This window comes from Convolutriloba macropyga, chromosome 2 (assembly GCF_964194025.1).
Source record: "Convolutriloba macropyga chromosome 2, txConMacr16.3, whole genome shotgun sequence".
NCBI classification, from domain to species: Eukaryota; Metazoa; Xenacoelomorpha; order Acoela; family Convolutidae; genus Convolutriloba; species Convolutriloba macropyga.
This window is the reverse complement of record NC_134469.1, coordinates 59099368-59124936: the sequence shown is the minus strand read 5'-3', so window position 1 is coordinate 59124936 and position 25569 is coordinate 59099368. Positions and strand designations below refer to the sequence as shown.

Genomic DNA, 25569 nt, shown 5'->3' with positions numbered 1-25569 from the left:
CGTTTTAAATTATGTGTCGTTTGTTTGACAAGATGTGTTTTCATTAATATTTTTTGAATGATTTTATTCAATGCAGTCAGTAAATAGCTAATAGTCTTAAAGTTCATATTTTTTTTCAAACTTCTGTTCTTTTTGTCAACTTGTAACTCATTAATGAAAGGTCTCATCCTCTTCCTTTCAATTCAAACTTCAATGTGTTTTTTATAATCCGTTTTAATTTATGTGTCGTTTGTTTGACAAGATGTGTTTTCATTAATATTTTGGGTGGTCATTATTTATTTTTCGCTTTCTCTTCTTCTGCACATTTGTGTAATAACTGAACCTAATGATTTTCAAATGGGGCCCAAGTGAACAACTTTAAGCTTTCAGTATAATTTTAACTTAGTATAATAACAATTGAAATTTTAACACATAATCACATATTAGCTGATGATTTAAATTACTTCAATAATTTGTGTTGTTTACTTTTTTGTTAGTAATTCTGCACGACCGTTTCTGTGGCCTAGTCTAACCAAAAACAGGTCTCATTGGTTTCTTAATGACTTTTAGTCGTTTTATCAATAGTTTTTTGTTGAAAGCTAATGTTTTTTAAGAAGTTTGAAGTTTTTGGTTTAAAAAATGTTGATGGTTTTTTGAATTTCACCTCTTTTTTTTTATTTCGATCAACTTCTTACCTAGTCTGGTTAAAGAAAAATCCCATCTTCTTTGTAGGTAAGAAAAAGTAAATTTGTGTTGCTAAGTTTTTATCTAATTGTAATTTGACGTTTTTACTAGCTGCTTTTAAATTTAGATACCGAGATTTTGCCGTAAAAATGGTTTTGTTGTTTTTATAGCCGCGAAGCGATAGCGGCTGTTATTGGGGACACCGTGTTTTTTTTAATTCGTCGTCTCCATCGATGATTCTTTTGATCTGGTTTCTTGGAATTGACTTTTTCATTGAATTCAGAGACCTACTGCGTTGCAGATAAAAATTGTACGTGACGTCATTTCTGCTTTTAGGTCAATTGCGTGACTTACATCACTAAAAAATGACTTCTGAACTCATTTATAGAACTTTGAATTTTATGAACATTACTAGTTGAAAATCGATAGTGTGCATCGAAGTAGTACATCTAGTTTATATGCCTTTTTTCTTGAATGTTAGTGTTGAGTTTTTGATTTCAAATGTCGAATTTGAAAAAGCTCTTTTAGGGCTTTTTCCTTATAGACTTTATGTGTCATAAAACTGACAGTCCGAAATTAACCCAAAACTTCTAGTGGTCTATTAAAGGACTGGTGATCGATCTGTTTATCTTATTTCTTTAGTTGTTTCAATTCATGGAAGGTCACAAGCGTCTTTCGCGGCTCTTTTCCTGCAATCTGCCGGATATGTTGTTTTTGTTTGTTTTTTTCTCTTTTCTTATTAATGGCAGATCTCATGAGCGTTCTAATGAGTCATAGCTTTATGGAATTCAATTATTAGTTTGGATGTGTTACGATTTGTTTGAATTCGATTTTTAATTATCTCCATTTGGTTGACAATTAAGTCAAAAATGTAGATGAGCTCGGGTCGGGACATGATGTGCAAACGCACATTAACGAGCGCTCTTGTTTTTGTTTTTATTTCATTAATCATATGCAAATGCTGTAAACATTTACTCTACCGAGTTTTGAATTATAATTTTTATTCGATTCTGGCTCGGAATTCAATGTTATTTTTTAATAGTCATTTAACAGGAAATTTAATTCTTGTTCATTTTGAATGCAGTTGTTTCTCTAGCTATGGGTTTATCTGCTCACATGTATTGCCAACGTGAATGGAAAAGGACATTATTGTTTCTTGAACGTTGAATCATTCCCTGAGCACTGAAAAATCTTTTTCATTAATCAACATTCAAGTACCAGCTTTTTATGGATTAGGCCTTTCGGGTAATTTGAATAATTAAAGTCTAATTGATAAAGTGCTGTTCTCTTTTGGTTTGCCACGGTCTTTGATGAAACAAATTAATATACGCGTTGGATCGACGTAATACGCATTGCCTGATACGGTAGTCTTCTTAAGTAACGATATTCTGTGATGAAATTGAAGATAAAATTTGTTTTAGCATTCAATGCTGTATTTTTTCCACCATTACGAACTGCCTGCAGTTCTGAATCGCACAGCTATGCTCCACGGGCAGAACATGGTTCACCAGAATGGAAGCAGCCGTCAACAAATTAGTGGACCAGGGCCGAACGGGCCACAGTCGAACCAGCCCACTCAAGAACAGTTAGCTGCGAGTGCTCCACGCGGACAAGGCTCAGATAATTTCAACGAACCAGGTGCTCCACTGAATCCCCATTTAACGAACCCCTCATTAATGGATCCCACCAGTCTTGAGTATATCGAACACCTGTTGGAAGAGCTGATCCCTGCTCGAAATGGAATCGCAACTAACAACAACCATGTTCAAATTTTGCAAAACAGGTCGCAGCTTCCGGTGATCACACCCATTGGGATATCAAGAGCCCAAGTTGACCCTTCAAATGGTGTTGAAATTAGACAAACAAATAGTGTTAACGAGGAAAATCCGAATGTATCGCGTGTTGATTTAAGAAATTCTACAGCTCGAAATCAAACAGTTCCAAGCAACTTGGCATTATATCCAATTCAAAGCCTGATCGTCTCGCTTTTGGTCCGTCTTCTTAATTTCATTCAGACAGGATCTCCGAGAAGTCCTGTCAGGGGAGGAGTCTCAATTGCTGGCACAAATAGTCCAGGCAACGGTCGTGTGACAGGGGAGATAAGCGATCACGCAGAACTCGATGTGCATATGCGATCAGGCACCATGCAAGCTGAAGACGACAGATTGAGAGGTGACTTGTCTGGTCAACCTGGGACTAGAACTGAAACGGCAACTCCCGGATTGTACACAGTCAGCAGTCACCTACGATTGGGCACTGAGGGACTGCTGTGTACTGGTCGTACAGGAATGGTTTCAAGATCGCAGCATCATAGAAGAACACAATCAGCGAACAGTCTTAGAGAAATAACGGTTCAGCGATCTGTCAACGTGTCCGCTCTCGGGCCGGCTGATGCTTAAGTAGTTGGATAAAATTCATGTTTGAGATTATTTGTTCTCTCAAATGCTTTATTGGTGTTTGGTGTTTAAACGTGAAATATCATTTTTATTAGCGAACAAGAGGTCGCTCAATTTAGTTTTCCAGGCCTCTGGGTGCAGCTTGTCTTGACTAGCTAGATATTATCCTTCAAAGTTAATTGTAATTTATTTTATATGTTGATCTTTTTACTGAGAGATTTATTTTACTGAGAGCGCGCAACCCAAAATGAGTCTTGTTTTCTGACATCATTGGCTCTGAAATACATTCTGAGAGACATAAATTACAGACAAAAATGGGCGTTTTATTTTCAAGATATTTTTGAAAATCGCCGAATTCTTCAGTTTTTCACGACACTGAACCTCGAAGGGTAGCTTCATCGTTCAAATTTTCGAAAATGTATTTTGATGATGCGCCCAGAAATATCAAAGGTGTAGTTTACTTCTCGTTGCAGCGATGTATGTCTTTTGATTATCCGCATCATTTTAATGTTAAACCATGAAAACTATTTTATTTTTCTCCGTTTAGTTCTGCCTTTTTTAATGTACGGGCAGATACCATTCCTAAATGCATGAATTTTTAAACTAAGTTTGGCATTTGCCTCGGCAGTTATTTGCTTAGTAGAAACAGGTTAGACAGTTTCAGACCATACTGATGGTACTTTTTGCCCAACAATGTTATTTTCGCTTTTGCCTTTATTGTATTTCTCTATAATCTTCAGAGAAACGTGGTTGTTCTTTGGTGGTTGGAAGTTGATTACAGTGCTTAATGTTTCGAGAAAAATCTGTTTCCTATAAGATTATATAGCATATATAAAAAAAGGCGGTTCTTAATCATTTCGGCCCCTCCACTCATCCCGTTCTCCATTTAGTTTTTGATTTTTTTCCATTTAGTTTTATCTTTCAAAAATTTTTCTTTTTCTTTATATTTTTACAATGTGTCCATAATGTCTACATTCTAGCTTTTATTGTTCTAGTATTCTCCTAAGAACCGTAAATTTATTTGCTCTTGCTTTATCCGTTTCAAAAGAAATGTTGAGGTAAAAGGTTACTGTTTTCAGACGAAAGGTATTGGTTTCGGCTGTAAGTACGGGTTTTTGTGAAGTTGCGAAGCTTCGAGTTGGTTTCGAAATTCTTCTGGCTATGTTTCTTTGTTTCATCGGCTGTCGCTCTTTTTTTTTGTTTTACCTGTGTTCACACAGCAAAACTGAAAGCTCAAGTTTTCTGAATGAATTCTTCCTCTCACTAACGGCGTTTCTGCCTAACATCTTTTCTTACTCTCTCTTGCAAAGGTCTTTAGATCCTTTGCGTTATTAGATTTTGATCATACGTGACTAAACTCACTCTATAAAATGACTTTTGCACTTTTGATCTTAAGTTTAATAAGTTTAAGGTCAATGGACTCGTGTGTAATAAAGGTCCATAATAAAAGGGCTTCTGTGGAATGAATTTTAACAAGCTTTTTAAAAGTATCGATGAATGTTTGTACATATGTTTTTGAGCGGGCGCCAAAAAATTTTCAACTGCAAAATATATCTGTTTCTATATTATACGGCACGCAAGTCTATTTAGCAGCTATTCTGGCTTCTACTGGCTAGGTTATTAAGTTCATTTGCACGCGTGAAATTTTGTATATCTGGCCTGGCTTCCTAAGAATAGCTTTAGACTATTTTTTAGACGCTTGACCAAAATTGGGAGAAATGATTTAAAAAATAAAAGCGTAGTTAAAGAGTTTCTTGTTCTTTACTTAAAAGTTAGGAAAAGATTTTTAATTATGATTTTTAATTGAGATTTTCTGTCGGAGAGAGCATTAAATAAATTTTGTCGCTGAGAAAGTTTTTTGAGCTCCTTAGAGGTCTCCTTTGTTTCACCCTACCTTTTATAATGTTTCTCGGATGAAGCTAGATATCGCGTCACATTGGCCAATTTGTCACGAATTGACTTCCTAGCAAAATTTATATTTTTGCAGTATAATTAACATAACTTTGTGCAGCTTCATATTTTCACTTAGATCTTAATTTGCATCAGGTTTTGGTGTACATTTTGCATGTAGACGGAGTGCTCCTTAGACTAAATAATAGAATATAGTAAACTTTAACTCCCGTTGTTATCTGCGGAGGGCAGCTTTTGCTATGAGCAATTTGATAGTGGCTTTTTAAATATTCTCAATAGAAATAGTAACAATTCAAAAAAATTGTTAAGGTGTAATTTTTCTCTCGAAAAACAAGCTCTGCATGGTTACCTTTCCTAAGGAGTTTTTAGGATTTGGTTATTTGATTTGCTAATAAATGATGGAAAAAGTTAATGCATATTTTTTAGTTAGTCTTGACAAAATTTCTTTTCAAATTACGCCGTCTCATTTGTTGATCATAACCTAAAGTACTGAAGTTTGAATTGTTCTTGGAATCAATTCAAATCATGCTGTTGAAATAATTCTGAATTCGCCAGATAATGCAGTGGATAGTTTTTCTAATTGGTTATTAATTGCTCTTGAACGAAATTCATAGCAATTATTGTAAACGTGTGTCTTTTTTATGCAAAATTTTCGCTTGACAATTTTGACTTTTCGAGTGACTTTTACGCCCTTGACTTTTTTGCGTTTCGCGTGATCTAAAATTCTCTCTCAATCACAATTTCAAGTAGCTGAATTCTATTAGCGGCAATTTAATACTGAAAGTCAAATGGAAAGTGCGCCAAAACTGGTGCCAGTTCTAACTTTAAATATTAATAGTGGTATATGTTAACCTCTGATGTGGTTATTTGAAGGCCACTATTGAACTTCTTAGTCCCATTTAGGCTCTCCCTACCTCCCTCCCTCCCCCCTTAACTGAAGCAGGCTGCAATTGATTAGAGCTCCCACTAGTCGTTCGAGAGCAATTCTTCTGACGTTTAGTAGGTTATGTTAATTTGCTTTCTTTCTGCAGCTCCTGTTTCTTGCATTTATGAAACTTTCAGTTTTTCCGAAATTTATTTTTGAGATCGTACGAATTCTGCATTAAGCATATTGCCCATCATTCTTAAGTTCTAGCACTGTTTTTAGCATCAGTACTTAAGTGAGATTTTAAAATTTTATGAAGATTGGTTTTCACTTAGACTACCAATTTTTTCATTTAATTTTTGTCTTTGAATTTAATTTTCTAAAATCGATTTTCTGAAATCGATTTTACTGATTGGCTTTGTTTCCTTTACTCGTAATACCCTAATTGCCAACTAGGGCTAGTTTCGGCAGAAATCAGAACGGAGCTTTTAAAAATTTTTTCTAAGTTTTAAATGTAAAAAAGAAAGTATTGAAATTTTTTTTTCCACTTTTGCCATTTTTAAGATCAACACTTATTTAACAAGTTAAGATGAACAAGTTTGTTTTCAACACTTTTTATATTCTACTCAAATTTGCTGCGATGATAAGTTAAATGAAATTTTTTATTCTTTCAATTTGCTGTCAATGAATTATGAGCTGACTGGACAATTCAAAGTTTTTAGCAGTTTTTTTTGCATACGAGATCAGATAGTTTTCGTGCTCGAGGACACGAAAAAGGTAAAAACTGTCTTTTTCGTAGTTTTTGGTTCAGTTCAAACCTTTGTGCAAGGTTTGTTTAAGTAGATAGTCAGAATCTGAGAACGTTTTGTTCAAAGAATTTTTTGGTTTTTTTCTGCAGATAGCGTACCGTATTGACTTTTTCTCCATTCAATCTTTTGCTCTAAAAGTAAGGAAGTTGTTGATGTAAATTAATAGTTCTTTGATCAAACTAAGATCGAGAGAGTCTCTGTGACTATTAAACAGATTGATCGAGAGATTGATGGACTAAGAGCGAGAGTCTCAGAAGAACAAGTTTCTGCTAACAGAATTTGTTCTGCAAAATCTATCTGGCACCTGTGTTGGCTTTGGGCTTATTTTTTAAGTTTTGCTCTACTGTTAATTAACTACGGAGCCTTCTACTTCTGACACCTGTACGATTGTTGTTGAGCGTTCCAATTTTAAAAAATCGAAACAGGCCATTTTAAAATCGATGTTGTAAAACCGACCAATATTTCAATTTTGTCAGAAAAAAAACCGTTTAAAACTTGTTAATGGAGTTTCCGGTCTTTGGAGATTTGCCTGTCTGCTTGTAATTTGGAGCTAGCAGATGGGCTGTTTCTTCGTAAACTATCAGCGTATTGACTTTCTGATACTGCTAATGTTGTTGCAGGTCACTTGTGTGCCGCTTTTAGGCAAGTCTGAAGGTTATTTGGTGGCAGACATATTTTTAAAAAGTACAAAAAGTCAACAAAATTGCCTTGTTTTAAAACACTAACTTCAAACACACATGCTAATTTTAAAAGTTTTGCTCAGATTTCTATAGAACAATTATTTTCTAAATTATCTTAAAAATTAATTATATTTTAATTATAAGCTGGTCAGCCCTAGCTAAAAACGACTGTAGGGTGTAATACAATATTGTTTAACTTGATGACATATGGTTTTGAAAATGATAAGAAGGCTCCTAAGTTTGTAAGGCCAGAGTGGAGACCTTATATTCTAAAGCTATGAAAATGTTTTTATGAAAACTCTTGTGAGTATTTCTGTAAAGCTACAATGAAAGTAGAATAGATGGTTTAATTGCTCTCAAAGGAATATTGAAGCATATATTGGTGTCGTTTGTCTTTTTTATAAAATTTTGTAGCTTGACCGTTTGTGTAGCTCTTAGCGTTCGTTAGCTCAAAGAGATCGGTTCACTGAAGCTGCTGGGGAAACAACTTCATGGTTGCAAAGGATCATATTGATTTTCTGAAGGTATAGACCCCATCCTGATTTTTTTCTGCAGCATCCCTCACCAGTGCAGCTGGCTTTCCTGGGCTGAAGCTCGCTTCAAGCAAAGTCAAACTCGTGCCTACTGTTCGTGAGCAATCACTTTGAGGATAGTAGGTTATGCTTTCTATATTTCATTATGCGAACATTTTATTGCGATGAATTTCGATTTTTTTTTCATATCTTAGTTTTTGGCGTATTTGAAGCGTGAAAAGCAAAAAATTGTGGAAGTCAAACCTTTAAAAATTTCCAAAGACATGTATTGAGCCCCAAAATTTATCTTGGAATCTTCACAGTGCTCCCATTCTTTTTATCTTTGTGAAAGAGATTAATCTGCCCATAGCGACTTAACGATCGGCCAAAATCGACCTAGCGGCCAAAATTGCATGGTTCCTAGCCCCCCAAGATCATTTGAAGGGATGGAACAAAATTGAAAATAAATCTTTCTTGCAATATGTCTTCCAAAGCTTGAACTCTGGCTATTGCATTTGTCTTCGATTTGTTTGGAACATATTCAAAAGGTTTTTGACTTTTAATTTTTGAAAGTGTGTTTTCTGCTGTATGGTTTTAGCACGGTTTTTTTTGGAGTTCGATTCCTTTTTGTTCGCTCTCTTATATAATCATAAATTTGTCCAAGTTTAGGTCAAGTCTAATTCTGGTTTTTTGTGGTTTTTGTATTTTCATCTAACATTTTGTACAGTGTTATGCTCAATTGTCTCAAAGGCAGTAATCATGCTTTCGTTCCTTCCGTGGTGAAAGTGTAGTTTGTGTGACGTAACTTGAGCACTTCAAAACAAAACAGAAGATTTGGATTGTATTGGTGCGCTGTCTTTTTTTACGTTTTCGGCTTTTACATAGTCGAACTACCTCTAAAGTTGAGTGGGGACATTGGTGTTAAAACAAATTTTTGTGTTGAAAGAATTTTTTTGGCGTTTGACTTGGCAATGTTTTAACTAATGGTTTCAGAAGGGACATATATGTGTTCCAATAATACAGTTGTAATTTTTAAATTCACTAAAGGGAAGCTAATGGTTTATATGACTTAGACCTTGTTATGATAAAATATCAGTTGCTTTTTAGTTTTGCGCGTTGTTTTAGTTCTTTGCGTTCTGTTTATTATTCGCCTTAATAATTGATTTTTTGGCTCTTGCCGAGCTGTGAAATTCTTTTTGTTCGGTTCTCGCTTATTCTCTGAAATGGCAGTTTGCATGGTTTGCTGTTGAGGCTTAGTTGAATCTGATTATTGGGTTGAGTTTTCAGTTAATGTTATTCATGACATTGATTCAAATCATTTTCGAAAACTATTGGCGAATTTTCGAGTTTTGCTTGTATTTGTTGTACTCTTCGTTGTCATTTCGCAATCTGTTTGATAGTCAGATCAAGCATCGGTTGCTAATCAAGCTTTAATAATTGAATGTATTGTTTCATTGCTTTGCCAATGCTTTCTATGACGTTGAAATAAATTGTTGTTTAGTAAAGTCATTGCGATTTTTGGTCGCTTTTTTATTGTTTTATATGTTAATCCCATTATAGACAATCGTCATCTGTTACTATTGAGGCATTAGCTAATGCCACTTTTCTTGTGCTAATGCTACTTAGTCTCAGAAATAACTGTTCTTATTAGCATTCTAGTACGGCGTAAATGTTGTCAATTTATCGGGTTCAACCTTGAGCTACCGTTTTCATTGAGAAAGGAACAGTTTTTCAATTTTTTTTGGTGAATTTTTGATCGTTGCGTTTATTTGGCGTTATTTTTGTCCCTTATTGCCTAAAAGAACTGCTAATGGTTGATTTATGACTTCTAAAGTTGATTATGCTGTGATTATAGATTTTTGGTGTTTCATACTTTGACGCCACTAATTTGTGAAAAGTATATTTTGTCATTTTTGCGTTGTCTGTTATTGATTTCCACAAGTTTGTTGTGTTGTGCACTCTTTTTAATGACGACATGTATCAATGTTTATAAAAAGCGTTGTTTTTATTTATTTTTCCCATAAAACTAGTTTTTGGAAGAAATTTTTTATTTGTTTCTTAGATTGTTGTTTAATTTGTGCATATAAGATCATGTTCTTCGATTACTATCATAATTTGACGTTGCTGGAAAAATGTTGATTGGCTGGTCCTCAGTTAATTCAATGCTTTGAATTGTACTTCAGGACTTGTCTTGCTGTGTTTTAAAATTTGTTGAGTTGCTTTGCTTGACTTTTTTAGCTGGGGACAAACACCTGTTAACTGCAACCTAATACATGGCAAAACTTCTGAAGTATTTTGACTTGTGCAGAGGTTAATATAATTGAGCCAACTATATTGGTTTTCTGACGCTTGTTGTGAAATTGATGCAGCAGGCAAATCGTGAGCAGTCTTCTGGGAAACACATCATTTTTATTTTCAGGTAGTTGAATGGCCGCGTGAAGTGGACTGTCATGGACCTTGTTGATCAGTTCCAAGAAATTACAGGTTTCGAATTGTTTCATTTAAATATTGAGTTTATGCTATCTCATCTAAAGTTATTCATATAAAAAGTTTTCATTTTTCGTTATATGTTATTTTTCACCAGAAGAGTGAAAAGCTGTTTGTACAAAAGAGCAAGTTGTACTTTTTCATTTGATTAAATTGATGACCTTCAACAGTACGCTTTTAGGTGCTACAGAATCGGAAGCAATTACTACTCTGTCCAACCACAATTACAACTTAGACTCTGCTGTAAGTTTCTACATCAATAATCACACCAGTGGTAACCAGTTTATATCTGAGACATCCGGGGCAAATAATGAAGGGGCCCAAGCACTGTCAGCTTCTGTAGATGCACTAAATCAAGAGTCAGCAGATGTGATTGATGTTGAAACAGTCGATAGAAGCGAAGTTGTCTCTGCAGTGAACGCAAGACGGCACGTAGGTAAGGATGAAAAGCTTGTATTGGTGTAGCTCTGTTTCCTTTCTAAGGGCTCCAACATTCCAAGCTGGGTTTCATTATTGTAGGCTGGCAAGCTGCTTACAAGTATAAGTTTTTGAGGTCTATGGGAATGAAGGCTTCCAAAGCGGTTAAATAATACCTAAGGATCCTTTGACGTTGACTAATTTTTTAATTGCTCTCAAACGAAGTTTGTATCAATTATAATAGTCCTGTCGGTCTTTTTTATGCGATTGGTAGCGCCCAGCGGGCATTAAGTGCTCTTAGAGCCTTTCAGCTCTATTTCAGCTCAAACTGTTTTGGAGAAGGGTGGTTCTTAGAGGTCGAAGACACCCCCACTGTTCACCCCCACTATTTTCCCCACCCCACACCGCGCTGTTCCCCGCCGCATGGCTTCTAGATGTCATGGAATGTTTTTCGAGATTTTAATATCCGCAGTTTTTAAAAAATATTTGCAATTTTTACAAGTTTTTTTGAATCTTTTTGAATTTTTTATCATTTTCCCGGCACCAGGGTCCTAGGGACCTCCTCCAATGTTTGATAACAAGCTGTCGCATAGATTCTGGAGTTAATGGAATGGTTATCAATATTTTAATGACTCCAGCTTAAGCATTTTTGTGATAGAATTTAATTATTATGATAAAAATTTTCGGAAAATTATTATAATGTTCAAAGTTATGGATCTTTATGAGCCAGTGAAACTATTTAAAACTGTTTAAATAGGGATGCTGGATAGTCTCTTGAGACAATGAAATGGTTTTGAAGTTTTTAAAATCTCGAATTTTAGCAAGATTTTCTTAAAATTTGCCATTGTTTTCGAAATTTTTGAATATTTCTGTCCTCTTCTGAATTTAACGATCATTACTGGCCAACGAAGCTTTTCAAGTCTTGCAGATGGGTTACTTGGCATAACTTTAAAGACAAAAATTGTTTTGAACATTTTCACTGCAAAATGTGGAAGCTTTTCTTTTAAATTTTGCAAATTTTTAAAATATCAGTTTTTTATTTGATTTATTTACTGACAAGGCTAGAAAACTAGAGTCGAATCAAGCTAAAGCTAGCCTCAATAAAGCGTTGCTAGCTACTGACGAAGCCAATCGCTCACCGGTCGTTTGAGAGCAATTCGCCCGACGTTAATTGGTCATGTTTAATGTTTTTGAGCCAACGAATTCTTAGTATTAACATTCTTAGCATTCCCGGGATTAACATTTTATTTAATTATACAAAGAACATATATGGTTCCATATATGATATATGCAATGATTAGTAAGAACCATGTATGATCACTGAATGGTTGCTTAGATTCATAAATCCCAACTCTTCTATTTGAGGTATTTTCGTTATAGTTGGCGCTGCAAGTGCATCAACGGAACGCTAAGAAGGGAGGGCTTCCAAGAAGAAGTCTTCCCCACGGACAAAAGTTAACGAAAATTGCTAAAAATATGTTAAGATATAAAGTGAGAAAATTTAATTAACTTCAATTTTTGGCTATTGGGGTATGCGGGTACACAACGCATTTAACAACATTATTATTCAAAGACAATTGATGAGTTTAATGGATGTGGTTTCTTTGCGTATTGTATATAATTCAGGCGTTTAGTGTTTTTTCTGAACACTCCTAGATTTTGGTCGCAATTTGCAGTTCGCTAATAAAGCTTATACCAAAACTTGCCCCCCCCCCCCCCCGAGGCTTAGTTTTCAATTACTTCCTGAGTTGATTTAAAGATATTTGTACGATGCTAAGTGGTTATGCTTGTTGCCTTTGCTGTTTTGTAATTGAAGTTGAGGGTTTTTGAATTTCCGAATGCAGTTCCGAAAAGTTTTTATTTTGGGTGCACTGTTTTGGTAAGCAACAGTTTAAATTGTCATAAGAAACGTATTCTAATTTAAGGCGCAATTTCGAGTCGACAGGGTTTGGGGCTCTCAGTGACTGGTCGACGAGTTCCCTTTGGTACGTCTGCAACTGCAGTGTCATCCGAACCAGCCACGACCGCTGGTGCTGTTTCTCTCTCCTCCGCTTCATCTTCCCTATCAACTTCTACAAGTGGTGCTACTGGCGTTCGTTTCTACCGCTCATCCTCTGCTGCTGCTTCATCTAGCTCTGGTGGTGTTTTGATGAGCAGAGTAGACACTGGTGGAGACGGCATTTTCGACTCTATCTTCAGACCACCCTATGACATTATGTTCAATATGGATTTCTTCTATGTATGTCTATCTGAAATAATTTAAGATTTGATTATTAATAGCCGCACAGCAATAGCTGGGACTATTAGTGGCCTTCTCTTGGTTTTTTACAATTCAAAGAATTTGAATTGTATTGGGGCGCTGTCTTTTAAGATCTGTTCACACATTTTCATGATTTTTGAAGTCAAATTGGAGTAGTGATTATGGTCACGCCGAAACAGGAAGTGGAGCAAAAAAGCGAGTGCGGTTTTTGCGACGTGAATTTTTTTCGCCCTAATTTCAAAGTAGTGAGAAAACGGTGTTTGAACAAAAATTCGCTTTCTCGCTGGTGGTTTTTTGTTCACATGCGGCAATTTCACTTTGATTTTTACTGTTTTTTTTTTATTTTTTTTTGGATCGGATGTTTTTTAAATGGTTTTCCCAATCTATTCATAGTTCATTCTAGGCCTAGTTTTTTTTTACTTGAACCAAATTTTTCTTTTTTGCTAGTGGTGTTTTGTTCTCATGCGGCATTTTGACATATGATTTTCTGTTTTTTTTATCTGATTTTTTAGAAATGGTTTTTCCAATTCAATTGCAGCCCGTTCTAGGTCTATGTTTTTGTCTAGTCAATGTAAATTCTTTAAATTGTACGTCAGGACTTGTCCTGCGTCTTCTTCTTGGCATTCGCCTCCTGCGTGATGGGATGCCCTCTTCCTTTCATGACAGCTTCGCACGTGTCGGGCCATATTCGTTGCTGATTGGGCTACTTCGCAGTATACACACGGGACATACTTCGCTTTGTATACTCGGGTCTTTCTCTTCTGGATTTTTCCGGTGGGGCTTTTGGATAAGCAGCTTTTCTCATTGTTGCGAAGTGCACTTTCCGTTTTCAATTTTCTCCCGCATCTCGTTTCCGCAAACTTCGCACTCAAGTGAAACTGCGGAAGGCGTCTGGTTTCTCTGGAGTGTAGGGTTGTCACTGGAAATGTGCTCTTCTTTATTCGTATTCTTGTAAATGTGTCATTCTTTCGTTTACTCTGGCTTCTTTCAAAAGTTTCTGCCAGTGGAGAAGCGTCTTCCGTTTTATACCGCGGGTTTGCGGCCACTTTTATAGCTCTGTCAACCATCCCAGGACTGCAATCTTCGTTGGTCTCTGACTATCCATTCGTAGCACGTGTCCTATTCTTTTCAGGGTTCGTTTCTCCACATTCCACCTGATCAATTTGACATTTAGGATGTTTCGGATGTCCTGCATATTTTTCCTTTCTTGTTCCATTTGGATGAGTGGAGGTGACTTCTTTGTGTTCCAATTATAGCGGTAGATTCTATCCATCCAGGACTGCAATGACTTTATTTCATTGTTGTACCATGGCCGGCTAGCGCAGTCAAACAATATACCGCTTTCCACACAGGTTTGAACAATTTGCGCCTGCTTTGTCCTTGGTAGTGTACTTCCCAGTAGTTGAGCTCTGCACCGTGACAATAGCATACCAGCCTTCTTCTTTCTCTGTTTAAGGGCTGCCGTTGGCCCTGGCCAGCTCCCCAGAATTCTTACCTCGTCGGCTGAGTTTGATGTCATGAGCACGTGTTCTTTGTCGTCGTTGTTTCGTTCCTCAAAGCGTTTCTTCACCTCTTTTATGATTTTCAGACCTTGCTCCAATTCCCTGTGTTCGCCCAGTATCGTCGTCTCGTGCGAGATCAGGGAGAGAAAGAGAGAGAGAGAGAGAGAGAGAGAGAGAGAGAGCGAGAGAGAGAGAGAGAGAGAGAGAGAGAGAGAGAGAGAGAGAGAGGGAGAAAGAGGGAGAGAGAGAGAGAGAGAGAGAGGGAGAGAGAGAGAGGTTGAACTTGACTGTCTCACTGTTGTGTTGTTCTAACTTGTTCCTGTCCGGTATTTTAGGTCTACTTTTTGTCTGGTCAATGCAATTTCTTGGAATTGTACGTCAGGACTTGTCCTGCTATGTTTTTCATTTCGTCGTCAAGATTTTTTACGACCATATGACGTCACATCCACTTTTGTTCATTCGTTCATGCAATTTAAACTGAATTGCGTGCGTGACGTCATTTTTCACACTTATTGGAGCGAGTTTTTTTGTTCATTCGCGTGATTAAGTTTTTGGTCACGCGTGACTTACCTCCCTCAAAAATGACTTCCTCACTCTAAAACTGACTTTTTAAAAATTTAATTCAAAGAGATAAGGTCAAGCGAGCGTATGTCACTCTAATTGAAGGCTACTTAAGAGCAGCTAATAGAAGCATCATTAAGTTATTTAGCAGCATTAAGATTCAGTCAACATTTAATGAAAAAAGTATTTTGTCTTTCACTATCTTTTTGAGATTGCAGATCTACGAAGCTATTGCGGCTATTTTCTGTCAATCTGTCAGCTATGTTTGGATTGTTAGTTAGGAAAATATAAAGAGTTGGTTGTTAGTAATGAGTTTGACCATGGTACTTGATGAGTTAGACCATAGAACCTCTTTTTATTCAGGCCACCAAATTTAAAAGATCTGTTCACAGATTTTTATGATTTTTGATGGCCAATTGATGTGATGATTTTTTCACGCCGAATCATGAAGTGGGATTGAAAAGGTGGTTTTTGATGTGAAATTTTTTTCGCTGATTTCAGAGTAGAGTGAGAAGTAGAGTAAGGTGTTCAAACAAGCGGCAACTCGGTTTTTTGTTCACTTGCAGCAATTGCGTTTTTTTTTTACTGTTTTTCCGTTTTTTGATCTGAGTGTAGGTAGTGTTTTCAATCAATTCATAGTCCATTCTAGGTGTAAGTTGTTCGTTTAATCATTAAAGATTTTTTTGATCTGTAGGTCAGGACTTCTCGTGCTGTTTATTTCGTCAAGATTTACGGCAGTGATTTTGAATCACCTGTTTTTATTCGTTAGTGCAATTTTTCTTTTACTTCAATTATAGGACACGGTCAACTGAATGTGTGTTACTCTAATTGAAGGTTGTATGTGAGAGCAGCTAATGGAAGGAGCAATGAGGTATACATTTTCTTAAACAAAATATAACATCACTACAATTTATAAAGAGAAGCCAAATTTGTCCTTCGGTCTATTTTTGTTTTGAAACTGAAGATCTACATTTTTTTTGGCAATCTGCAAGCTATATTTTTTTACAATTCAATGATTTTCAATAGTTTGATGCACTTTCTTTTTATGGAAATTGATTTTCCCAGTCATTTCCCAGTCATTTTGTGGTACATTTTCTTACAATCGGAGCTTTTGTCTCGCAATCTGCCAGCTATGTTTCCTTTGGGCGTCCTCTCTAAATGGTTTTTTGAATTAAATTCCCAAAGACTTTGAGATATTGTTTCGTTTCGTTCAAAATTTGAGTTATCGTTTAGGACTTGTCCTGCTTTTTTATTGGCCCTGAAGTTATCACTTTTACATTTTTCACGCCGAAAAGCTTGTGAGTGGAATGGATTACATTCATGCCGCTTTTCAGCCGGTTTCATATGCTTGACGTCATTTGTGGACGCATTTGCTTCAATTGACCTAAAACTAAGGCCAATTGAGGTAGATTTATTTATAAAGAAGGCTCCTAATAACTAGGCTGCGGCTTATTAAGTTAATCAATTAAGATTTGTTTCCGTTTTTTAAGAGAGGCCACTCTAGATCACTGTCCTATTTGGCAGTCTATCGCTATTTTTAGATGGAATTTGTGTGCTTTTCTGAAAAGTTCAATAGTGAATTTTATAAAAAGGCCAAAATGAAAGACGTTAAACTTCGATTGCGTGAAAACAAATGGTAACCGACCAGGCTTCAAAGTTTTTTTTGCATAATTGATCTTCAAGCTACCGAAAAATATACTTTTTTACAAATTGTTTTCATTTTCTTCACCATTTAATCTTTTCCTATTACTATATTCTGTAGGGCTTACACGCAATAGTTGATACTTGTTTTTTCTTCTATTAGTTTCAATGTAGATTTTTGCGACTTTTCTAGTTATTTTTCTTTCGGTCAACTGAGCGATGTCATTTTGCAGTTTTTTGCTGTTCAAAATTTGTTCAAGGACTATACAAAATTTTTGTAATTTTGGTAATTTCAATTTTCCATATAGTTTTAAAAGATATTTTCAAAATTTGTTTCATCTACTTTTTAAAATTTTGTTATCTAAAACGAATTGCATGTACTTTAATTTTTTTTTCTCAATTATTTGCCGTTGTGGCCAATATTTGTCTCTGTGCAGCCGGGTTTTATTGGACTGGAAAATTTTGTTTTACTTTATTGTGGCAAGATAATTTTGTTTTTAAGACTTCGGCATCAGTAAAATTTGCTGCTGTTCAACTTTTTATCTGTCATTTTTTTGTTTGTAACTGGTCATATAAAAATTCAAGTGGTCATTAATTCCTTTGTAATTGCTGCTTAGTTCGTGCGTAGATTTAGCGCGGCTATGTTGGTTCTGAAGACATAAACTTAGAAACTGTAGGAGATCGTTCTTTTTTTGCTGGTTTCAAGATTTTTGTCTTTTGTTTTTGCTTGTCGCCGTTTCTTCTTGTTTTTCTTGATTTTTTGTCCGTTTATGAGCTTTTTAAACAGGACTTCAATCGACATTTGTTAAGCTCAATCGACCTAGTAGTCTTTTGTAAACTGGAAATGCTCTCCAGAACTGTTTTTTGAGGTGTATACCTTGGTAATGCAAAACTATTTAAAAAAAGTTCTTGTTGATTTCAATGTAGATTTTTGCTACCTTTATTATTTTTTTTTCGTTCAACTGAGCGAAATGATTTTGCTATTCAAAATTTGTTGAACTTTTTCTAAAAATTTTGTAATTTGGTTATTTGAAATTTTCGAATCCTTTAAAAAATGATCTTAAAAAAAGTTGTTGGAAAGAATTTGATGGAATCTTAAGAATTTTATCCACTTTCTAAATTTGTTTTCTCTGTTGTTTGCTGTTTTGAGCAATATTTGGTTATATGCTGGCAGGTTTGATTTGACTGGAATGTATTGTTTTGCTATATATCGGCAAGATAATTTTGTTTTTAAGACTCAGGCATCAGTAAAATTTGCTGCTGTTCATTTTATCCGTCTTTTTTTTTTGTTTTTAACTGTTCATATAAAAATTCAAGTGGTCAATAATTTTTTTTGTAATTGCTGCTGATTTCGTGCGCGCAATATTGGTTCTGAAGACATAAGCCATGAAACTGCGAGAGATCGTTCATTTTTTGCTGATCTCGGGATGTTTGTTTGTCTTTTCTTTTTGCTTGTCGCCGATATGTCGATATAATTCCGTTATCTGCAAAGTTTTCTATTCTCGCGCTGTTGCGTTTCTGATTAAAGTTGGTTTCAATACTTAAACAACAAAACTATCTACAATTAAATGCAAGATGTTTTCTCTGAGTTTTAAAGTTTTGTCTCGTAGCCTTGTAATGTTAAATTGTCTTTCTGAAGTTTATCACTACAAAATTGAGTTTTTTGTTTTTTGCTCCGGTTTTTGAGGTTTTTTAAACAGGACGGCAATCGACGTTTGTTTAAGCTCCTAGTTGTCTTTTGCAAACTGGAAGTGCTCTTCAGAAATGTTTTTTGAGGTGTATGTCTTGGTAATGCAAACCTAATTACAAAAGTTTTTGTTGATTTCAATGTAGATTTTTGAGCCTTTTAATAGTTTTAATTCGGTCAACTGAGCGAAGTCATTTTGAACTTTTCTTGGTATATTGCTGTTCAAATTTTGTTGAAGAACCTTGTTATTTTGTTTAATTTAAATTTTCAAATACTTCAAAAAAGTTGTAAAGTTTTTTGAAAGAATTTGATAGAATCTTGAACTTATCCACTTTTTAAGATTGTGTTTTCTCGGTTGTTTGCCCTTTTTGGCCAATATTTGTCTCTCTATGCAGGCAAGTTTTATTAGACTGGAATATATGGTTTTACTATATTGTGGCAAGATAATTTTGTTGTAAAGACTCAGTAAATCAGTAAAAATTGTTACTTTTAACTTTTTATCCGTTCTCTTTTTGTTTTTAACTGGTCATATAAAAGTTATAGTGATTAATAATTTCTTTTCTAGTTGCTGCTGAGTTCGTGCGTGAGTTGGTTCTGAATACATAAACCCAGAAACTGTGGGAGATGGTTCATTTTTTTGCTGATTTCAAGATTTTTATTTCTCTTTTATTTTTGCTTGTCGCCGATATGTCAATATACTTCCCGTATCTGCAAAGTTTTCTATTGTTGCGCTATAGCATTTCTGATTAATGTTGGTTTTCAATACTTAAACACCAAAACTATCTATAATTAATTGCAGGTTTTTCTTTTTCCCTGAGTTTTCAAGTTTCCTGTCCCCTAGCCTTGTAATTTTAAATTGTCTTCCTTAAGTTTTTCACCACAAAATTGTGCAGTTTTTCTTGTTTTTTGTCCGTTTTTGAGGTTTTTTAAACAGGACATCAATCGCCATTTGTTTAAGCTCCTAGTAGTTTTTTGCAAACTGGAAATGCTGTTCTGAACTCTTTTTTGAGTTGTATATCTTGGTAATGCAAAACTATTTTAAAAAAGTTCTTGTTGATTTCAATGTAGATTTTTGCTACTTTTAATATTTTTATTTCGGTCAACTGAGCGAAGTGATTTTGCAGTTTTCTTGGTGTTTTGCTATTCAAAATTTGTTGAACTTTTTCTTAAAGTTTTGTAATTTGGTTATTTGAAATTCTCAAATCCTTTAAAAAAAACGATCTTAAAATAGTTGTTTGAAAGAATTTGACGGAATCTTAAGATTTTTATCCACTTTGTTTATCCAATTTTATCTAAAATTTTGTTTTCTCTGTTATTTGCTGTTTTGGCATATGTTTGTCTATATGCAGGCAGGTTTGATCTGACTGGAATGTTTTGCTTTGCTATATTGCGGCAAGATAATTTTGTTCTTAAGACTCAGGACTCTGTAAAATTTGCTGCTGCTCAATTTTTTATTTGTTTTTTTTATCTTTTTTGTCTTGTTTGTTTTTAACTGTTCATATGAAAATTCAAGTGGTCAATGATTTTTTTGTAATTGCTGCTGAATTCGTGCGTGATTTTTAGCGCGCAATAGTGCTTCTGAAGACATAAGCCATGAAACTGTAAGAGATCGTTTTTTGTGCTTATTTCAAGATGTTTGTTTTTTGTTTTTGCTTGTCGCCGATATGTCGATATACTTCCCGTATCTGAAAAGTTTTCTATTCTCGCGCTATTGCATTTCTGATTAATGTTGGTTTTCAATACTTAAACACCAAAACTATCTATAATTAATTGCAGGTTTTTCTTTTTCCCTGAGTTTTCAAGTTTCCTGTCCCCTAGCCTTGTAATTTTAAATTGTCTTCCTTAAGTTTTTCACCAATAAATTGTGCGGTTTTTCTTGTTCGTTTTGTCCGTTTTTGAGGTTTTTTAAACAGGACTTCAATCGACATTTGTTTAAGCTCCTTTTTGCAGTTTTCTTGGTATTTTGCTGATCAAAATTTGTTGAAGTTGTCTATATAAAACTATTGTAATTTTTTTTTTTAATTTTTAAGTACTTAAAAAACTTGTTTTGTAAAAAAAGCTGTCTTAACGAATTTGATGGAATCTTTAAGAGTTTATCTTCTTTTTAAATTTTTTCTCATTTATTTGCCGTTTTGGCCAAAATTTGTCTCGTGAGCCTCCAGGTTTCATTATACTGTTAGATTTTGTTTTACTAAATTGTGACATGAAAGTTTTGTTCCTAAGACTCCGGCATCAATATAATTTGTTGTTCAAATTTTTGTCATTTTTTTATTTGATGAGTGGTCAATATTTTCCTTTGTGGTTGCTTCTGAGTTCTTGCGTGGTTTTTAACTCGGCCATGTTGATTCTGAAGACGTAAACCAAGAAACTCTGAAAGATCGTTCATTTTTTAGCTTATTTCAAGATTATTGTCTTTTGTTTTTGCTTGTCGCCCATATGTCAGTATAATTCCCTTATCTGTAAAGTTTTCAATTTTCTGAATAAAGTTGGTTTTCAATACTTTAGAACCAAAACTATCTACAATTAAATGCCAGTTTTCTCTTTTTTTAAATTTTTCTGTCCCCTAGCCTTGTAATGTAAAATTTTCTTCCTAATGTTTATCTTCACAAAATTATGCATTTGTTCTGGTTCTTTTGTCCGTTTCTGAGGTTTTTTAAACGGGACTTCAATTGTCATTTGTTTTTAAGCCCCTAGTCGTCCTTTGCAAACTAGAACTGCTCTTCATAATTGTTTTTTGAGGTGTATGTCTTGGTAATGCAAACCTAATTACAAAAAAGTTTTTATTGATTCCAATGTAGATTTTTGCGATTTTTTTAGTTATTTTTATTTCGGTTAACTGAGCAGAGTCGTTTTGCAGTTTTCTTGTTGTTTTGTTGATCAAAATTTGTTGAAGAACTTTATCTAAATTTTTTGTAAGTTGCTTATTTTAAATTTTCAAATACTTTAAAAAAATTGCTTTTAAAAGAGTTGTTTCAAAGAATTTGATGGAATCTTAGATTTTTATCTACTTTTTAAAATTTTGTTTTCTCATTTATTTTCCTTTTTGTCTAAAATTTGTCTCATGTGCAGCCAGGTTTCATTATACTGTTAGATATTGTTTTACTAAATCGTGGCAAGAAAGTTTTTTTAAGACTCGGGCATCAATAAAATTTGTTGCTTTTCAGTTTCTTAACTCATTTTTTTTTGCTTGTAACTGATCATACAAAAGTTTTAATGGTCAATAATTTTTTGTGGTTGCTGCTGATTTCGTGGATTTTAGCGCGGCAATGTCGGTTATGAAGACATAGACCAGGAAACTTTGTGAGATCGTTCATTTTTTTTTGCTAATTTTTTAAGATGTTTGGTTGTCTTTTGTTTGTGCTTTTAGTAGGGATATATGGTTTGGTGATACAAACCTAATTAATTAAAATTGTAGTGTTTTTCGCAATTTTTCTAGTATTCGGAGTTTTTAATGGAGTTTTGGAAGTTTTTTATGGGAGTCAATGAATCGTTTTGTGAGCTTCGAAATAGGTTGCTGGATAAGATAGCTTCTAGAATTTTTCCATTATTAATAATTTGCAATCATTAGGAATCAATGGAGCTTTTTCCAGGCTTGTTTTTGTGTCAGTAGGTAGACTGTGTTTGCGTAAAATTGGTTTTGAGGATATTGGCTGAAAATTTTAAGCTTTTGTTTTCAATTTTGGCTGAACTAAACTTTATTTTGCCTCGTTGTTGCCGCTGTTTTCATATTAAATGCGCATACAGGTTTCTACTGCACTGTATGTTATTTATTTTCAATTTTTTAGCAAGGGTGATATGATTTCGATGAAATAATTATTAATAATTTGAGACATTTTTATAATAAGAATTTTTTAATTTCAAGTTTTTGGAGTTTTGTCATTTTCAATTTTACTGAATTCAAGTGCTCAAACCCTTTCTGAGGTTCATGCTGCCCTCGTGCGCAAAATATTAGAATTACAAAGATGGTTTTGAGGAGATTGACTCCAGGAAGGTTACGCGAATCTTAGTGTTTTTCTTTTCTTTTGGTTTTTCCTGCTTCTGTGTATGCATGTCTATATACCCAGCAAATTTGGTTTTTGAATCGCAGTTTTCTTTTCCTTGCCTTGAGACATTTTTGATTGAAAAGGATGGTATTCAACACGATTTATCTGAAAATTTATATTTTTTAAATGCCGTTATTGTTTTCGTTTTTTCAGTCAATTTCGGCCGATCGATATTTTCATCGTAGGGAGTTGTGAGTGGAACTATTAGAAAGCGCATCCAGCGTAGAATATAGAATTTCTAGAAGTTTTATTTCTTCGTGTGCTTTATTTCAGGACTTGTCCTTTCAAGATTTTTATTACAACCATATGACGTCAGAATCACTTGAAATCTGGTTCTTTCGTTCATTCAATATCAACTCAATTGCATGCATGAGGCCATTTTCTCTCTTTTTGAGAGAATTTTTTTTCCTTCGCGTGATTTTGCTTTTGTTCGCTTGTGACTTAACTCACACAAAAATGACCTCCTCAATCTGAAATTCTTTTCGATTTATTTCAAAAAGATAATCTCAAATTAGTGTGTGTTTCACTCTAATTGAAGGTATGTGAGAGCAGCTAATAGAAGCCACAATACATTTAACAGATTCTTAATCCAAAAATAACTTCTAAGCATTTAATAAAAAGAAGCTTTTTTTTGGCCTGCTTTTTTTCGAGACTGCAGATCTGCGAAGCTATCGCGGTTATTTTCTGGCAATCTGACAGCTGTTTATAGTTTATAGTCGGTCAAATTCTTTGCAGCTGTGAAAATCCGGAATAAAAAGAATTCTGCTGATTGAAATTGAACCAGAAATATCATTTTATCCAAAATTTTTCATAGTTTTGTAGGCGGCGTCGATAATTTCTTTAGCTTGTTTCTGTATCTGCTCCTAACTGATGCGGCAGGCGAGTCTATTTTGCAGCTATGTTTGGTAGTATGACAGCTTTATTTTGTTTCTTTTTAACTTTCGTTAACTAATAATAGTGTCGCTAACTAATTGGTATTCTGTCGCAATATAGTTTCATTCATGAGTAGAAGATAATCGACTCGTTTTCTTTCGGAATTTTGCGGTAATTTTATGAGCTTGTGCTACTAAGCAGCAAAACTGAATGCAAACCTCTCAATATCAACTTGAATTTTTCATTTGCAGCAAATAAACGTTACAGAAAATTGTTTAAAGCAGCATTCTGTCATTTTAACGAATAGGAATAAGACAAATTTTATTTTTGCATTTCTAAATTGCTGCTGCTGTTAAGTTTTTATTGTCTAAAAATTTCAAAAATATAACGGATTTTTATTCATGCTCGATCTAAAATTTGGGCTCTATCAAAACTGAAGGCTAAATTTAGTACCAACAAAGACGGGAACGTTTGTTGGTAGTCATTGCCAATTTGTTTGCACTTTCGAATTTTTCTGGAATGCAAAACTGTGGGTTAATTTGTTCTACGACAGCTCAATACTTTTTTTTAGTCATGGATGTATCTGTTTAGGCTAAAGATTACGCCAAGGACAAAGACCTTTGGTTAATCGTGAACGTGCAAGACACTCAAAACTTTGACTGTCAGTGCTTAAACCGTGATGTATGGTCCAGTCAGGACGTGAAGCGAATAATCAGGAAACATTTCTTGTTTTTACAGGTAAACTTCATTTGTTTTCACTTGTGGAATGTTTTAACATTTGAGATTGTTTGTTATGCCCGGTTTCAGTATCGAATCGATAGTCAAGATGGAAGAAAGTACAGTCAGTTCTACAGTGTTAATCAGTTTCCTTACATTGCCATTTTGGACCCTAGAACAGGTGTTCTATTTACCCATCTTCAGCTAATTTTCAAAACTAAATTGTAATTTAAAAGGTACACAAAATTCTTGCATAGCAAGCTGTTGTATCAAGAGCTTCAATAATGATATGATTAGTTTTAATGTTCTTCAAATTTCATGTATCTGATGTTTAGGTGAACTGCTGCAAATTTACAATGCAATCACCTCACAAAATGCCGGCAAACTACGTGAGTACCTGTAAAATTGAATTGTAATCTAAATCGCGAAATGTAGCGCGTAGTCGCTCCTTTTATGAAGAGTGTCGCTAAATTTGTTAAAACTTAAATTACGCCTTTCCCGTAAGATTGTTAAAGCTGATGTCAGTTCTAAATATTCTTTGAATTGGAGATTGTGGCTCTGTGAAAAGATCCTTTGAATTATATATTTTGCATTTTGTCATTTCAGTGATGGGTTTTGTGAGAAGAAATGGTGCTCCAAGTGTATCTGACCAAATGAGAGAAAACTTTTCGACTGAACAAGATATTCCTGAGGTTATTGATCTGAATGACGACGAAATTGAGCCGGCAATCATTAAAGTATCTCCTTCTAGTAAGAGTAGCAAACACATTTCCGAAGAGGATGAGCTAAAGGCAGCTATTGCCGCCTCTCTCAGCCAGCAGAGCAAGGCTTCAAGTAGTGGCCGGTCTTTGGGCTTCGCTGGAAATTCGACATGGTCATCTACTGGGCTTTTGACTAGCTCCGCATCGGATCGTAAGTTCATTTGTCGAATTGTTTTTGCTCCGCTTGTGACAAATGCTATCTCAAATGTGTATCTATCTGCCTACCTGTCAGAAGAAATTTTGAACCAATTTAAACCTGCGAACTAAAACTGGAGAATACATATGCCAAGCTGTCTGTTTTTTCTTACGTCAGAATTAGAATGTTTGCTCAAACCCTGGGCAGATAAGCAATGTATGTTATTGAAGCTCAATACGTGTAGTTTTTCAAATTCTGAGCGAAATCTGATTGAAGCTCCTCATCCCCTTGCACCCACTGTGCAGCCACTGACAAGCACGCATGCTAACACACGCAAGTCACACCGCACCCAGATCATCGCAAACACGGCATACGACCGGAAGATCCCTCGCGTAATATATTAGTTTTTAATAGCCGCGAAGCGATAGCGGCTATTTTTGTGGACATCGTGGTTTTTTGCTTTAATTCGTCGTCTCCATCGATGATTCTTACGACCTGACTTCTTGGAATTGACTTTTTCAATGACTTCTGCTTTCAATGACTCAGTGACTACTGCTTTGCTGTTAAAATTTGTGTGCGTGACGTCATTTCTGATTTTAGGTCAATTGCCTGGCTGACCTCACTCAAAAAATGACTTCTGAACTCACT

The 25569-nt window shown here is 34.9% G+C and overlaps 1 protein-coding gene across 3 annotated transcripts in view; it reads left to right on the top strand.

Moving 5' to 3' along the window:
• Nucleotides 1-25569, top strand: part of LOC142334555 (calpain-B-like) — a 199209-nt gene that overhangs the window by 74495 nt on the left and 99145 nt on the right. For 2 of the 3 annotated variants that reach the window (XM_075382676.1, XM_075382675.1), the window contains one exon: nucleotides 2085-3261. The exons of the other annotated variant lie outside the window; for it this stretch is intronic. In XM_075382676.1, coding sequence (XP_075238791.1) covers nucleotides 2085-3062 — 978 coding nt within the window. In that variant the 3' untranslated portion in view covers nucleotides 3063-3261. Of the gene's footprint in view, nucleotides 1-2084; nucleotides 3262-25569 lie in introns of those variants that run through there. 3 annotated transcript variants of the gene reach the window in all.